At 42.0% G+C, this 17,037-nt stretch overlaps 1 protein-coding gene across 1 annotated transcript; it reads left to right on the forward strand.

The window, feature by feature from the left end:
- Window positions 1–1,368: 1,368 nt before the first annotated feature.
- Window positions 1,369–11,309, forward strand: LOC307106754 (WAP four-disulfide core domain protein 8-like; the record flags this gene model as incomplete). The annotated part of the gene is made up of 4 exons (XM_079783434.1): window positions 1,369–1,457; window positions 4,306–4,415; window positions 9,548–9,688; window positions 11,170–11,309. 4 exons carry the CDS (start codon window positions 1,369–1,371, stop codon window positions 11,307–11,309), a joined length of 480 nt encoding a protein of 159 aa, XP_079639560.1.
- Window positions 11,310–17,037: the final 5,728 nt, after the last annotated feature.

Consider the following 17,037-nt stretch of genomic DNA (forward strand, 5'->3'; position numbering starts at 1 on the left):
TTTGAATGTGCTGTTAAATTCAGTTTTATAAAAAAATTTTTTTTATTGATTTCAGAGAGGAAGGGAGAGGGAGAGAGAGATAGAAACATCAATGAGAAGAGAATCATTGATCAGCTGCCTCCTGCAGGCCCCCTACTGGGGACCGAGCCCACAACTCAGGCATGTGCCCTTGACTGGAATCGAACCCAGGACCCTTCATTCCACAGGCTGACACTCTGTCCACTGAGCCAAACTGGCTAGGGTAAATTCAGTTTTTATCAGGTAATTAAAATGACCTGTCTTTAAGTCTACCAATCTTTTTTCTGCTTGACCAAGTCTGTTTTTGAACCCCCTCTAGTGAATTTTTCAGTTTATTTATTGTATTCTTCATCTGCAGTTTTTTGTTTTGTTCTTTTTTAATCATTTCTATTTCTTTGATGATATCATTTTGTTCATATGTCATTTAAGAACATTTTCATTTGGTTGTGAATCTGCGTTCTCTTATAACTAAGCTTTAAAAAATAATTATTTTGACATTTTTGTTAGCCAATTTAAAGACCTCCATTTCTTTTAGGTTGGTTACTGAAAATTTGTTTTCTTCCTTTGGATGTGTCATGTTTTCTTGATTTTCCATGTTCCTGCAAGTTTATTTTCTTGTCTGCACATTTGAAGAAGTGGCTGCCTCTCCCAGCCTTTATGAACTGGTTTTGACTGAGAGAGACCTTTACTGGTCAGTAGTACTTGATCTAAAGCAAGATAGAGACCAGCTCTGCAGAAACTACATGATAAAGATGGGGACTAGACCCCTTTCACTTCTTCCCTTCCTTCCCAGAGAAAAAGCCTCAATTCTGTGCTTTTTCCAATCTTACAGAGCAGTGCCTCCTATAAGAAGATACCTCCTCCTTCCTTCATTGTTAGCTGTCCCAGTGCTTGGTATATTTGATCACTATATACTGATAAAAAAAAATTCAACCCACCAGGAATTCATTCATATTTACCTAAATCAATAGAATCAGGATATAATAAGCAAACATCAATGGAATTACAGGCATAAACTGAAAGATCCATGGCTGTGTGAAGAGCCCTCAATACACTTTTCTCAATTATTGATTAGTCAAAGAGAACAAAAATTAGAAAGATTTAAGACATTTAAACAACACACAATGGAGATGTACCATGCTCTGCACTTAGAGACTGCCCTTCCTCAGCATCAGAATGTAGATCACTGAGTAGGAGTTATTTAGAAGGTTATGTCTTTGGGGGAGGCAGCTACTTACTCTGTCTGAGTTTAAGGCAAGGTTTAGTAAAGAGACATACAGAGCTAATTATCCTCCTCAAGGTCTCCTGCCTAGTGGCTGAGGCTAAAGGCACATTCGTGGTTGAGTAGCCATGCAGCAGAACCCACCATGCTACTGGGATGAGGAAGATGTGAACAAGGAGCTTTCATGCATGGAAACAAAACAGGACTTTGAGGCAGGGTGTGTTCCCAGTGGGGGAGCAATAGGGGATCATGATGGAGCCTTACCTGTAGTTTTCAAAGGTTGTTAACCTGGACATTCACACTGTTCCCCCAGCTCCTGGACATCTGTAGATCTGTCAGTTGCAAAATTCTCCTCGATTTATTGCAAAGAACAACCTCTGCCACATGGGGAAAGGTAGAGTGTGAAGAAAAATTATCAGGGGAAAAAAGGAAGCCAAAGAGAAAGATACCTACGTTCAGCTGAAGCACCAGCTGGCTCCACTCAGACAAGCACAATTTGTGAGAACCAATGGGAAGGGGCCTGAGTGGCTGGAGCCCACTCCCTATGAGTTCATGGCATGATGAGTGCCCAAATAAAGACTGCTGCACTGATAAACAGTATATACCTATAGATAAAAACCACCTTCATAGTTGGAAATTTTAAAACACGTTTTCTTCTCCTTGAACTCCTATTTCCATTCCTCTTGTTTAGACCTTTCATCTAATGGAATATAATCTTATGCTCAAAACTTTTTTATTCATGACTTTTCATACTTTTATGCAACAAAAACATGCATATAAGTTACACTTTAATGTTTACATCTACTGGGACCATAAGACTCTAGGAATAAATTTTTTTTCTTATGGTTTTATTTTTTGTTCCATTTGTTATTTAAATACCATAATAATAATGAATATATAAAAAATACACAAAATTTTATTGATAAATAAAATTCTATAGGTAATGAATGTATATCTCAATGATATGTAAGTGCATGGGAATAAAATTTCATTATTGGTATGTCACTTGGTTCTTTTAACTTCTAGTAAGTTGCCAAAAATCTCATAATGCTCTATAATAAAAAGTATTTTAAATATCTAATTTAAATATTAATCAATTTGATTAATGCCTCTTTTAATTTTTATAAAGGCATACAATGGAAAACCTTATACTTAAAAAATAATTTGTTTTCTAATAGTTAGAATACTGATCACAAATCACAAGTGATTTTCTTTTTTTAAATAATTTTATTGATTTCAGTGAGAGGAAGGGAGAGGGAGAGAGAGAGAGAGACATCAGTGATGAGAGAGAATCACGGATTGACTGCCCCCTGAAACCTGGGCATGTGCCCTGACCAGGAATCGAACTGAGACCACTGAGCCACACCATGCTTTACACAATAGTTCAATTAATTATCATGTCTATGAAGTAGGTATTATTACTATTCCCTCTTTGAAAAATGAGGCTCAGCGAGGATAAGTGACTGAGCTGAGACCACATAGCTGGTAAGAGGGGGATTCAGGATGTGAACTCAGGTCCAAGTCCAAACACTAAGTTTTGATCATTCCATACCCCTTCATGAATACTCTTCACACTATCTCACCCACTCCTCACATCGACAACAGAGCTGCTAGGCAGATGGTATTACTTCCATTTTCTATGTGAGGAAACTGAGGACCCAACATACAGCTACAGCTATAAATGACCAAGCCAGGACCAACTGTGTCTTGGGCCATATTCCCAATACTGAGCAGTCCAGGCTCTGTTGTAAAATTTTGGGAAGGATACTAGATTCTAATTCTGAAAAATAATAACAACAAAAACATTGTCACAGGTCTTGATTATTAGGCAGCCACTTAGGATATCTGGCAAAGATTCTACCCCTCTCCCCCTTCCCTTCCTTCTTCTTCCCTCCCTTTGTCTCTCTTGCTGTTTTTGAAATACATTTACTCCAAGAGAGCTAATACAGTAAGGCATTAGCAGTTCTTCCCATCATACAATTTTAAAAATACTAAGGGCCAGGAAGAGACCTAGAAAATGGAGATGTGTGAGTGAGTGGGGGAAGATCATCTGTTCATGTGCTTGTCTGATCACAAGTTCCCAGGCTTGGATAACACCAGAAGGAACAAAAGAGATCCTTTTGTTACCCCCAGGTCCTCTGGAGTCATTTTTCTCCTAAGACTGAGTGCCATATGCCCAGGCTCTCCTGAAAATCTCAGTTTCTTGTCATGAGTGGTACAAAGAAAAGTGCTCCCTGGTGCCTGGGATTGCCCTAGGAGTGACTGTGGGCAAACTAGCCTTGCAACTGCTCCAGATGAATCCCTGGGATCATTCACATGTGGCCTCTCACCCAGAGCGAGACAATGGGCGAGTGTCTGGGTAGATCACACACAGTACCATGGCACAGTGTGGGACTATGGGGAGGGTCCTGGGACTGAAGGTCCTGTCCTACTTGCCATGTGGCCAGGGACAAGCCCCTTCTCCATTAGGATTCTCGGTTTTTTAATCTGTAAACGAAGGGAATTGGTGGATTCTTTCTTTTTTTTTTCCAATTTTTTTTATTAAGGTATTATATGTGTACATATCTTACCATTGCCCCGCCCCACCCCACTCCCATCTATGCCCTCACCCCCCAGAGTTTTGCGTCCATTGGTTATGCTTATATGCATGCATACAAGTCCTTTGATTGATCTCTTATCTCCCCCACCTCTCCCTAACCTTCCTGCTGTAATTTGACAGACTGTTTGATGCTTTACTGCCTCTGTATCTATCTTTTTGTTCAAGTTTATAATGTTCTTTATTATCCATAAATGAGTGAGATCATGTGGTATTTTTCTTTCATTGACTGGCTTATTTCACTTAACATAATGTTCTCCAATTCCATCCAGGTTGCTGCAAATGGTAAGAATTCCTTCTTTTTTATGGCAGCATAGTATTCCATTGTGTAGATGTACCGTAGTTTTCTGATCCAGTCATCTGCTGATGGGCAGGGAATTGGTGGATTATTTCTAAGGTTCATCCGCATGTGCTTTGTGCCTCTCTCTGGCTTGTGCCTAGCCCCTGCCCCTCTTCTCATCCCGCACAGGCCCCCTCCTCGCCACACCGCCACCGTCTCCACGAGGAGCAGAGCGCTCCTGCTGCTTCTCTCCCTCTCGCTGGAGTTGACATCTGCGGCGCCACGCCAAAGAGTCAGAGGTGGGTTCAGAAAAGTGGCCGCCGCTCGTCCTTAGCAGGCATCCTTAGGGACTGAGGGTTAGCCGTGAGGCAAGGACTTGTGTTGGATGAAGCCACTTCCACTGTGGTTTCAGAGAACAAGCCCTACTCACCCACTCCGGGCCCTTCAGATCCTTCCCTCACCTGCTCCCTGAAAATTATTTCCCTGATTTTTCCTGATATGTGTTTTTTTTTTCCCAAGTTTAATTTTAAAAAATTAATCAGTGACTAGACAGGAGCCTGAGGGCAGAGGACCAGTGAGGAGGCTGTTGGGATAGTTAAGAAAGATCAGAAGAAGTCGTAGTAAAGAGGGAGAAGAGAGGGGGCTGGAGAGTTAGGAGACTGAATCGACCCAAGGCCATGACTGAGAGGATGCTAGGCTGATGGAAAGGGAGGAGCTTATTTCATGGGGACTATTGCTGCCAAATGTCAAAATGGGAACAGACAGAGGCACTGTTTTGGCCCCGGGAGACACTGGCTGTTTTTAAACATCTTGCAACAGAGGTGCTTATGAGATGCTCAAAGGCCATTGTCCCAGGCAGTTGGATATAAGTGTCTTAGCCTGGAAGAGAGGAGAGGATGGGGGAGCTAAGGGAATCACAGTTGGGATTGTCACGGGAATGGATGTGGTCATCTGGGAAGTACGTGTCAAGTAATGACAGGAGAGGGCTGAGACCAGAACTCTGGGGACCATTCCCAGTAACAGCAGAGGAACCCCTGGGGGGTGTATCACAAAGGAAACTGTACACACAAGGTAAGTGGCTGAGAAGGGCTGACAGGGAGGAAGGAGGATTGTAAGTGAGAGTTCAAGCTGAAAGTGGGGTAAGAGGCTACCATGACTGAAACCCCAACAAAGGTTTAAATGGCCCCCAAAACAGGGAGCAGGAAGAACTGGCTGGAGTCAGCACTAGTGAGAGGGGTTTGTCTTCATAATCCCAAGGTTTTTATGCATCTTTACCTCTTTGGAGGTGTTCTGTGTGATGTGCTTAGCTCTGTGCCCAAACCTAGAGCACTGGTTCCCAATTAGTAGCCTACATCATGGTGCCCAGCTGGCTGCTTCAGGGTCACCTAGGAACTTGAAAAAATCTGAGTCCCTGGGCCTCACTTTCTAGACATTCTGATTCAGTTCATGGTCTATATTTGCTAAATGATGCACAGATGAGTTGATGTACACTGCAGGTTGGGAACCATATGCTCTTCTTAGCTTGAGGCTATCCTTGGAGGAATATTAAGGGTGGAATGAAGGGTAAGAAATATAGTTGGAAAATATTATAAGTCTCAGTGGCCAGTCCTCATGGGAGATGTGGGAACCTCTGCAGTGAGCCATGGATTAGAAGTCCCAGACCTCCCTCTAATTCACTGTTATCTACTCTGACCTTATTGTTTTTAAGCCTATGAAATTAGAAGGTTGATGCTAATGATTATCATGGTGTTTGTAATTCTAAACATCTATAGTTCCAAGACTCAGTATTGTTTAAAAGGATCATGCCTCTCTGGTCAGGTTCCACTGGAGAAGTGCTGAGCATGAAGCAAAATTAAACATTGTTGCTGCGTAACCAATTACCTGTAGGAGGAACGAGGATCCTCTGCTCAGGTTCTGACCAGGCTGAAATCAAGGTGTCAGCCAAGGCTGCTGTTGTCTTCTGGGACTCTCCCAAGCTCGCTGGATGTTAGCAGAATCATTTTCTTGCAATTGCAGAACTGAGGTTTTCTTACTGGCTGTCATCTTCTAGAGTCCACCCTCATTCCTTGGCACTTAGCCTCCTCCAGCTTCAAAGCTATGAATAGCATAATGGATTTCTGTTATAGTTTAGATCGTTCTGGCCTCTTTTTCTCTACTAATTATGGGGGAAGGGGGAAACCTCTTCTTTTTAAGGACTCAAGAAATTGAATCAGGCCCACTTAAATAATCGATGTATCGTAAGGTCAACTGACTTGAGACTTTAATTCCCTTTACAAAATTCCTTCACAGCAGTGTCTAAATGGGTGTTTAATCCAATAACTAGAGGATCCGAATCTTGTAGGTGCAACTTTGGAATTCTGCCTCATACAAGAGCTGAAATAAGGAAGCCATATCTAGCCCTAAATAGAAAGGAAGTAAACCCATATGTGCCAAGCGCTTACTATGTGCCAGGCACTGTGGTAAGTACATTATAGGCATCATCCCGCTTCATTTTTTTAAGCAGCCTATAAGGTAGATATTGTAATTCTCATTTTACAGATGAGGACATTATAACACAGACAAAGGAAGACATTTTCTTCAAGATTATTTAGTTGGTTGTGTCGAGTCAAACTCCCAGGCCAGATCTGTCTTGCTTACAGTGCTTCCTCCACTCCGACATTTCCTTCCCCCTTACAGGGAACTGTGAATCGTATAGTGGAACTCAGGTTGGTCTTGAACTTACAGGGAGTTAGGGGCTAAAATCAGGCCTCCTGACTCCTATTGCCATATTTCTACTACTCCCCACTAATTAATTCCCCTTGTCAACTAAGATACTAGAGACAGGAATTAGGCATTAAAATATTAAGTTTTGCGAGGAGAGAGCTCCTGAATTTAAGGCAAAGATCTTGGTTCCCATTTAACCCTCTGCCCTGGAATCCAAGAAGCTTCCCCTTTAGTTCTACATGGGCACACATTTCTAATTCAGATCTATCTAAATGGGCTGAGAGTGGTGAGAGGCAGACCCAGTCCATAAATACACTCAAGCAAGGACTGAAGATTAAAGGCAGAGGACAGGACAGAGAGTTTCACTATTCACCGTTGCCACAGCAGAAGAGCTGAAACTCTCAAGGGTTGTTTGTGAATTCAGACATACCTTTCTTGCAGAGAAACCAGGAATGTGCCCCAGTGAGAGACTCAAGTGTCAGACTAAAATTCTGAACTTGTGTGAAGAGGATTATGGCTGTGATGAACACTTGAAGTGCTGCCAATTTGCCTGTGGGAAGAGGTGCATGGATCCATATGAAGGTAGTGGCTTCCACAATGAAGGCAGAGGTGCCATTTGAGGCACCTTACTTCTTACTGGTCCAGAACTGGCTGAACACTCCCTAGGATGGCAGGATAAAGGGGCCAGGGTTCGTGTTTTGCGTCTTCTCTAATTAGACTCCCAACTTCCAAGTGCATGCTCACTGTGTGTCAAGAGACTATTGTTTGCACAGTCCCAAATATAAACCTCAGTCAGCTTAGACGCTGGTGTTGTTGTTGGACTCTTTGGCCTCCAAGGAAGTTTTCTGGTAACTCAAGCTATTGAGCATCTAACAATAGGGAACTCTGCGTTTTATAAAAATCCACTCAACAAATATCTATTGTCAATGTCTTTTGGCCAAAGTCCACCAGAACACACCTGTAATTGAACAAGTTGGGTTTATTACTCATTGTAGTCAGGGAGAATGTTCACCATAGACAACCTGAGGCATCCCACTAAGAAGCTGTTAGAAAGAATTGTAGGATTGAGGCTTTGATAGGGTGATTTCAGGGATAGTCTAAGGCAGTGGGGGTTGGCTCTAGATTGGATGCTATCAGAAAGTGGGGCAATTCTCGGTGAATCTTATCTACAGAGAGGACAGGCTAGAATGAGGATAGAGTGTAGTCAGTAGGGAAACATAAATCACTCAAAGGTGCTTGTTGTTTTGTGGGTTTCACAGTGATTTTTATATTTTGGTTCAATTTACACTGGTCTCAGAGTGACCTTGATTGATGTGGATATTCTGTGAGATTCTTTATGTCCTACAGAGAAACAACATGACTTAGCTGTGAGCATCAGGTAAGTTTTCAGTCATGAGGGGGTGCTTTTTTTTCCCTTTCTCAGTATTTTAATGCTCCTATGTGTCAGGCACTGTCTTGGGTACGTTGGATATAGTTGTTGAATGAGTCTTGCCCTCCCAAAGCTCAGAGAAGTAGAAAGATCAGTTCCAAAGCATTCCCATGTACTCTTCATGATATCCTTTGCAAAGTAGAAATGATGCTCAGAGATGCTATTCACTACAGAGCATTTGTAGTAGAGCGAAGACTAGAACTTTTGTTGACCATGGCTCTTTCTATGACTTGAATGGTAACACCATGAACTATAAAAATGCTGAAGGCCTGACCCCTTCCCGCTTTTGCTACCTTTTATGTTCTTCCCTCTTTGCTTCTTGCCCTCAGAACCCTGCATGCTATCATTAGATTCAGGAAACTGTATGCGTTTCAATAGGCGCTGGTATTATGATTTAAAACATTTTTTATGCAAACCTTTTAAGTATGGAGGCTGTGATGGGAATACCAACAACTTCCTCAGCAAGGAAGACTGCATGAAGGCTTGCTCATTAACTGGTAAGACTCATATCCTTGGCAATCTGAGGGCCTACTCTAACTAGAAACAGAAAACCCATGCTGCTACAGGCTCAGACTTTGAGGTTATCTGGATCTCACAAATGCCTCACATTTAACTTGTCTAAAATTGAATACCTTAACTCTCCCATCTCAAACCTGCTATATCCATAGATCTCCCCATCTTAGTTGTAAAACAAAACAAAACAAAACACCACCACTAAACTCCTCAATCACCCATGATATCTTTCTTTCTCAATCAACATCCATTGAGTTGGGAAAATAGATCCAGGATCTGACTGCTTCTTCCTCCTCCACAGCTGTTACCCTGGTAGGAGGTGTCATCTTCTCACCTGGATATGGCTTCAGCCTACTCACAGTCTCCATGCTTCTATCCCTCCCCTTTAACAATCTATTATCAACACAATAGCCACAACGATCCTTTCAAAATGGGAGTCAGATCCTGTCACTCCTCATTCAAAGTAAAACCAAATCCCCGAAAATGGCTTACATTGATTTGTGTAGATCTCACATAACTACTTCTATTTTACTGGTATAGGAGAAACTGAAGTCACTCATTAAGTGGCAGGACTGGGGCTTTACCTTGGGGCTTTAAACACCAACCCTAACTCTTTTTCTATTGCATCCCATAAAATGTGAGGCATTTCATTCCTCCACAGCCCATTAGACGTAGGCAGAATGAACCAAGTCACAGAGATACTAGTTTTGAAGAGAAGGAAAAGTTGCTTGAGGGGGTGGGCAATGGGGTGGGGTTTTAAGGAGCTCATATTTGCTCTTGTTTTAGTCAAGACAGGACAGTGCCCACTCTTTCCTTCCAAGGACCGTATGCAATGTTCAACTTCGTGTAAGAGTGACCATGATTGCGCTCTTAATGAAAAATGTTGTGAATCCATGTGTGGCTTTGTTTGTTCCGTCGCCTGGACAGGTGAGGACTGGGTATGTCTCCCAAAGTATACGAGCTGAGGATGCCATGCTGTGTCTTAGGTTAACCTTAGAGTTCTCTTGAGAACCTTTCCCCCTTTAATGCCCAAACAATGCTCTCATGTTGCCCTCCTGATCTCAGGAGACTATTATGCTATTCTTCAAAGTCAATCATATATGTTATCACTCCCTATTTTCCCCATGAAAACTCATTTACCCTTCACTCTCTTCTTGTGCTAGGGAGAAAGATAAGAGGCTTAATCAGAAGAAAATCCTGTTTAGGGTTCCCAAGATACCCCAAATTTGTCTCAAACTATGATCAAGTATTTACTTTTTAATGATTTTTCAATTTTATAATTATTAGCACATTATGGTTAATCCAGGATAATGTGAAATATTATAGTTACATGCTGATCCTACCTAATAATAGACAAATATGCAAATTGACCATACCTTTGCTATGTCCGCGATTGGCCAGGAGGTGCGGGGGTGGGGCGGGACTCGGGGTGGCCGGGGTGGCCGACTGGGTGGGACGCTGAGCTCGCGTTGCCAGTGGCAGCTCAAGCTCAGCGTCTGTGCCATGGCTCTGCTGCGGCACAGAAGGGGCCTCTGGGGCAGTGAGCTCACGTCCCACCGCGGACCATCAAAAGCGGGGGAGCTGGGTGCCTGTCCGCTCAGGCACCAGGCCTTTCAGAAGCCTTCGCCACACCGGAAGCTTCTGAAAGGCCTGGTGCACCAGCGGACAGGCACCCAGCTCCCCCGTGATCAAAAGCGAAAGCGTGTAGGGGACCCTACACATGCATGATTCAATCATGCACTGGGCCTCTAGTATTATAATAAAAGATAAAAGCTGTGATATTTTTCACATGATCTCACTCATTTGCGGATTATAATGAACAACATAAACTGATGAACAAAAACAGATTTAGAGACAGAGAAGCATTGATCAGATGCTCAAACCTCAGAGGGAAGGTAGGGGAGGGTGGGGGTAAGGGGGAGAGATCAACCAAAGGACTTGTATGCATGCATATAAGCATAACCAATGGACAGAGACACCAGGGGGGTGAGGGAGTGGGGTGGGGTGGGCAATGGGGGGAAAAGGACACATATGTAATACCTTAATCAATAAAAAAATAAAAATTAAAAAAAGATTTTAAAAAATTTTCATTTACATTTTTAAGAAAGCTGTGATATTTTTATTTTATTTTTTTAAATATATTTTATTGATTTTTTACAGAGAGGAAGAGAGAGGGATAGAGAGTTAGAAACATCGATGAGAGAGAAACATTGATCAGCTGCCTCTTGCACACCCCCTACTGGGGATGTGCCCACAACCAAGGTACATTCCCTTGACCGGAATCGAACCTGGGACCATTGAGTCCGCAGGCCGACGCTCTATCCACTGAGCCAAACCAGTTTCGGCTATTTTTATTTTTTTTATCATGAAGTATTTCAAGGTTAAATATCTTGTTGTATCCCATAAAGTCAAAACAGGTTCCTGCCCACAAAAACCCCCAACATGTCTAAAGATTGATAAACCCAAGTGCCAGAGAGATGAGGATTGCCAGTTGGGAGAGAAGTGCTGCTCACGTTGTGGACTGAAGTGCCTGGAACCTCAAGCCTAGATAGTAAGTAAAAATATTTTCCTTTTTACAAATTTATTTATTGATTGAGAGAGAGAGAGAGAGAGAGAGAGATCAGTTTGTTGGTTCACTAAGTTGTACATGATTCTTATATGTGCCCTGACCCCATGTTTCATAGAATTTCTTCTTTTCAGACATTCTGGAATGAAAGAATTTGGCTGCTACTATTTTTATTAGAAATTTTTTTTACATCTGTTTTCCCCCTTCCTAGGCTATTAATACAGATATTATTGCTTTTGTCCTTCTGGAATTCCTTTCTAAGAGCTGAGCGCTAGAGGACAATGTTCAATCATTTCATGCTCTAGGAACTGGTACATGGGATTGAGGACATCACTGGTGAACCATTGGTCTAGCAGGAGGATGATAAACCTGAAGCAGTTGCTGCCAGGCTAAGAAAGTACAAGGATGTGGCAAAGCCAGTCATTAAACCATACAAGAGCCCAGGAGTGTTCCACCAATTTTCTGGAATGGAGACTTTTGTTAGTCTGTGTTTACATGCTTTTCTTGAACAAGATCACACCTATACAGTCCAAAGAAGCATACTGAGCCTGCCCAGCAGAAGAACCAGGAAGATGTGGTTGTTCTTTCAATTATATGTGTAGTTTTGGTGCGGTGTCCCAGGTAGAAGCTAGCTGAGCTGGCTTGCAGTGTCTTCCAGTATAAATGGTGAACTGATAGGAAAACTAATGAGTAGGAAGAGTTAATGAGGAGGCTCTTAACTGCCTTTCAAAAGAAGGGTCACCTACACATGTTGAAGATATCTCTGCACATGTGTCAAGCCATTCACAAGGAAGTAAATACAGGCTGCATTTCAAACGTGTATACCCCAAGCTCTAGCTGATCTGACAGTCATGCTGTTGTCATAGTAGCCATGATGGTGGTGGTCTCTGGGTCTCCCCACCCCCTAAAGGCTGTTGAACCATAGCACCAGTAGGCCTGAGAATGCCAAGGGCTGTAGCCTGGGGTTTGTCCCACGTTCCCTGGTGATAATGAGGTTGAAGCCAATTGCTTTCAGTGGTCAATTCTATGACTTTGAGTGACTGTGTCCACAATTCATTTTTTTTTTTCTCTTAGGAGTAACACCTTCTTTTCTACATCCATGCTCCACAGAATCTCTTCTTTTCAGACATTCTGGAGTGAAAGGAAGATTTCTGCTTTTTATTTATTTTTATTTTTATTTGTTTGGTTAATCCTCACCTGAGGATATTTTTCCATTGATTTTTAGAGAGAGTGGAAGGAAGAGGGAGAGACAGAGAGAATCATCGATGTGAGAGAGACACATTGATTGGTTGCCTCCTGCACGCACCCCCACCAGGGCCAGGGAACCTGCAACTAAGATACATGCCCTTGACCGGAATCAAACCAGGACCCTTCAGTCTGCAGGCCAATGTTCTACCCACTGAGCCAAACCGGCTAGGGCTCCGATATTTTTTATCAGACTGCTTTTTTCCCACTTCTGTTTCCTCCCTCCCTAGGCTATTAATACAGATACTTACTGCTTTTGTCCCTCTGAAATTTCTTTCTAAGAGCTGAGCACTAGGGGATGATACTGAATCGTTCACGCACCAGGAACTGAGCTCTGCGGAGGGTCTACTTCAACTGTTGCTCTGATTCTCATGAGTGAACACCATTCCTTCCATTTTTGTGAAAACATAAAATCCACAGAGTCTTTTGGCAATCCACAAAAGAGAAAAGAAAAGAAAAGAAAAGAAAAGAAAAGAAAAGAAAAGAAAAGAAAAGAAAAGAAAAGAAAAGAAAAGAAAAACAAGCACCTACATAATTTGAAAAGATCCTGTTATGTATAGATGCAATAAGACCATATGGAATTACTGGACTAAAAGAATAATTTTGTTTTTATTTAAGATTTTAAAAAGTGTATTTTGAAAATATTGCTGAATGTTGATGCTGACAGTGTTTTTCTCCTGCGAGTGACCTAAGCTCATAATAAGGAGTTAGTAGAGGGAATGGAGTTGAGGAAACACATTTCGCGGGCTGTGCCTGGACTAAGTACGACAGCTTTGCAATTATGAGAAAACAAAATCTTAATTTTTTTCCTATTCCAAAGAGTCCAACCTGCTGGAGGTCTTTGCTCAGATCATCAAGACCACAAATTTCCCAGAGTTACAGAATAGGCATTCTTAGCAGTTACTGTTTATTGGTACTTCGTGCATTGTCTAATTTACTCCTCAACAATTACCCTAATTAATAGATATTATTTCAATTATCTTGCCTCCTTGTATTTAAAAACTGAAATAATCCTGTGTGTGTGTGTGTGTGTGTGTGTGTGTGTGTGTGTGTGTGTGTGTTTTAATCCTCACCCAAGGATATTTTTTCCATTGATTTTTTTTTTTTTTTTTTTTTAGAGAGAGTGCGGGGAAGGAGGAGAGGGAGAGAAACATTGATGTGACAGAGACACATTGATTGGTTGCCTCCCAATGCACCCGACTTGGATTGAGCCCATAGCTGAGGCACGAAGCCTTAATTGGGAATCAAACCCTAGACCCTTTGATCTATAGGCCGACACTCAAACCACTGAGCAAAACTGGCCAGAGCTGAAATAATCCTATTTATGTGAATTTGTGTTTTTACGTACCTACAGGGATTAATCAGGAAATTCAAAAGGGACTGTTGGTACCTTTCTTTAGTTTGAGCTCTCCATTCTTTTTTTAAAAATATTTTTTATTGATTTTTTTTTACAGAGAGGAAGGGAGAGGGAGAGAGAGTTAGAAACATTGATGAGAGAGAACCATCATCAGCTGCCTCCTGTGCACCCCCTACTGGGGATGTGCCCGCAACCAAGATACATGCCCTTGACCGGAATCGAACCTGGGACCCTTCAGTCCGCAGGCCGACGCTCTATCCACTGAGCCAAACTGGTTAGGGCTCTCCATTCTTATTAATAGGTGAAACAGTGTGTTTGCTCCCTCCTGGGATCTTTGCTTTTGACGCTCTGGTGCTGAGACAGGAAATGGGTTTCCTGGTGGTAGTTGCACCCTGTATATGCAGAGGGCATGTGTCTTCAACCCTGCCGCATTACAGGATCTCAGGAGGCATCTGTATCTACCTGATGAATTTCATTTATTAGCTTTCATTTAACAGACAGCATCTTTTCTTGCTGCAGTTAATTTTGCCAGGAAGACAATTCATAAATCAGTCATTTTCACAGTATGAATTGCTTTCTTTCTCTTCCCCTCCATTTTTAGTAACTTCCTTATCTATTTGGTTTTTCGAAAGAAGAACCCAGTGACGAAGACTTCTATTAGTACAGAAACGTGGCGTGGTCTGGTCATAAGTTCTCATCTCTTTCTGTATATAACTCAGCCAGTTTGGTTTGCAGAGGAAAAGAGTGCAAGACCCAGGTGTTGGGAAACCATGAAGCCGTATTTCAACTACAAAGAAAAATCTGCTTCCTGCATCTGCTGCGATGTATTATAATAATGATTATTTATAAATGCCATACCGTATCTTTCCTTAACAAATCACACAATTCTGGCCAAAACAAATGCTGTTATCTGTATGCTTCCACAAATTCCCCAACGTAATCAGTGTGTGTGTGAGAAAGAGAGTGAGAAAGAGGTAGAGATGATAAAACATTTCCAAAAGGGAGAAAATTTTTGTATGGCATAGATAGTCCTTTCTTCCTTAGTGAATATTAGGCTGCTCCAGGAGGCATCATTCTTGAAATAAAAGGTTCTCTGTGTAAAATTTTTCAAAGGAGCAGTGCACGGAGGAGATTCTCCCCGGCGTTAGTGTGTGTCTAACTCCATTTCATTAGATCTTTCTTTTCTTTGTTTTAAACGTTGGCTGTAAAAACAGAAATGTACTAAATAGGAACAAACTGGTTTGTATATAACTTAGAGAAGAGTAAAAGGAAGAAAAACAAAAACTCAGTCTTTATGTAAGCTCCAGGGTGCCAGGGCTTGAGGGCTTTTCTAGTTTCAGGAGAATTCGTACTGTTGATTTTTATATACTTTTGGTTTGGAGATGAACAGATCTCTGGGGGAAACTGTCGAGTTCCAATGGCATTTCACCGTGATCCCTCTCAAGCTCAAATCAGTTCTCTAACCCCATGACAACTTGTTTCTGGTTTACTGTCCTGGGAAATGTCAGCTCCACTTTCCCAGAAGTCATGTGCTTATGCCGAGTCAGTGTGAAAACCATCGCCCTCTTGATTTGGGTGTATGTGCTTAATTCAAAGTGTCTAAACCTAATCTGTAAATGCTCTTCGAACTGTTCATGGCATTATTGATTACTTTGATTATCTTGCTTGAGGATTATTCAAACTTCTTAATTTGATAGAAATAAAATTGTTTTTTCTGCTAAGAAAAAAAAGAAATTCTGAGTTTTCATTTACTTTCAAGAAAATTCAGAGACAATTTCACCATGATTGGGGGCCCTGGGAAGTATTTGGACACTTACAGACTCCGTGGGTCTTTAGACCCTGCCCTCACTAAGGACATAACCTTCATTCTCTTTGGACCCACTATTCCTCTCTACCTTTAACTCCATAGTAAAATATTATATTCACATCAATATTAGAAAATTCCCTGGTCACCTGTGGTAAGAGCTTAGACACGCAGCTCCCTCTTAACGTCATGTCTAACACTCACTTGCTGGGTGACAATGAGTCAGTATCTTCCACTTTTCTGGGCCTTAATGATCCCTACCTGTAAGCTGAGGAGGTGGGACCTGATGGGCTCTCAGAGTCCTTCCATCTAGGAATCTCAGCTTTTTATTCCCTCCTGGGCTAAGTTTGGGAGAATGCAGGTAGTAGAATAAGAGGGGCAGTGCTGCGTAACACATCTTGGTTGTTCATTAGAAATTCTATTCCTTAGTCTCTTTGTGGGATCTTAATGAGACTGTGAAGTTGGTGGGATGGGATTGTGTAGTATAAGTGTCTGACATGTTTTATTGTTATGCAAGTAAGCTTTTGATTGCCAAGGCATTCATTTCAAAGACACCCACCTCTAGTAAACATATTGCCAGCTGTAAGACATAGCTGTGAGCAAAATAACTAGATAAAGAACCCGGCTGCCTTTTAGAAAGCCCTGCGTAACCTAGATAACTGACACTTGAGTGGTCCTGCTTCTACCTTCCCATGTTCTAATTCCCATTTTTATGCTTTAAATTATCTAATAGAGTGAACTATGGAACCCCAGACTTGGGTGTTAATAAAGACAGAGCCCAGGTTCACACTTTCTGCTCCTCTCTCTGCCCTCAACCTTGCTGTGTGGTCCTCCAGCCTGCCATGTACCCTTTGGGACCTGTGAGTAATAAATATTGTTCTTCAAAGTTCCCTGATGGTTTTGTAGTGGTGAGTCCTGCAATCATAATAAGAACCGCAGGGCTGGTCCAAGCACCACATTGGTCCTGGTGGTGGTAGGGGGAATGTCTGTGGGGCTCACCACATAAGTGAATGTAGCTGCCCGAGCGCCTCAGGCATTCCTAGTCAAGGACATCACTATCCATAGGCTGAGGGGTTCTGTCTATGATCCTAAATTTTGTGACCGGATAGTCACTCACTGAGGACAAGGCTTCTGTCCATCAGGTAGGACAATGGGAGAACAAAGCTTGGCCCAAAGGTGCAATATCTAGTTAGGAAAGGGAATAGGAACCTTAGAGATGACATTGACTCTCTGAAGAGTGTCTCCCTCTATGAAGACTGGTTGGCTGGCTCGTGTTTTGGATTCTGTGGCTATAAAAAAGCTTC

This window comes from Cnephaeus nilssonii (assembly GCF_951640355.1).
Source record: "Cnephaeus nilssonii genome assembly, chromosome: 11".
NCBI classification, from domain to species: Eukaryota; Metazoa; Chordata; class Mammalia; order Chiroptera; family Vespertilionidae; genus Cnephaeus; species Cnephaeus nilssonii.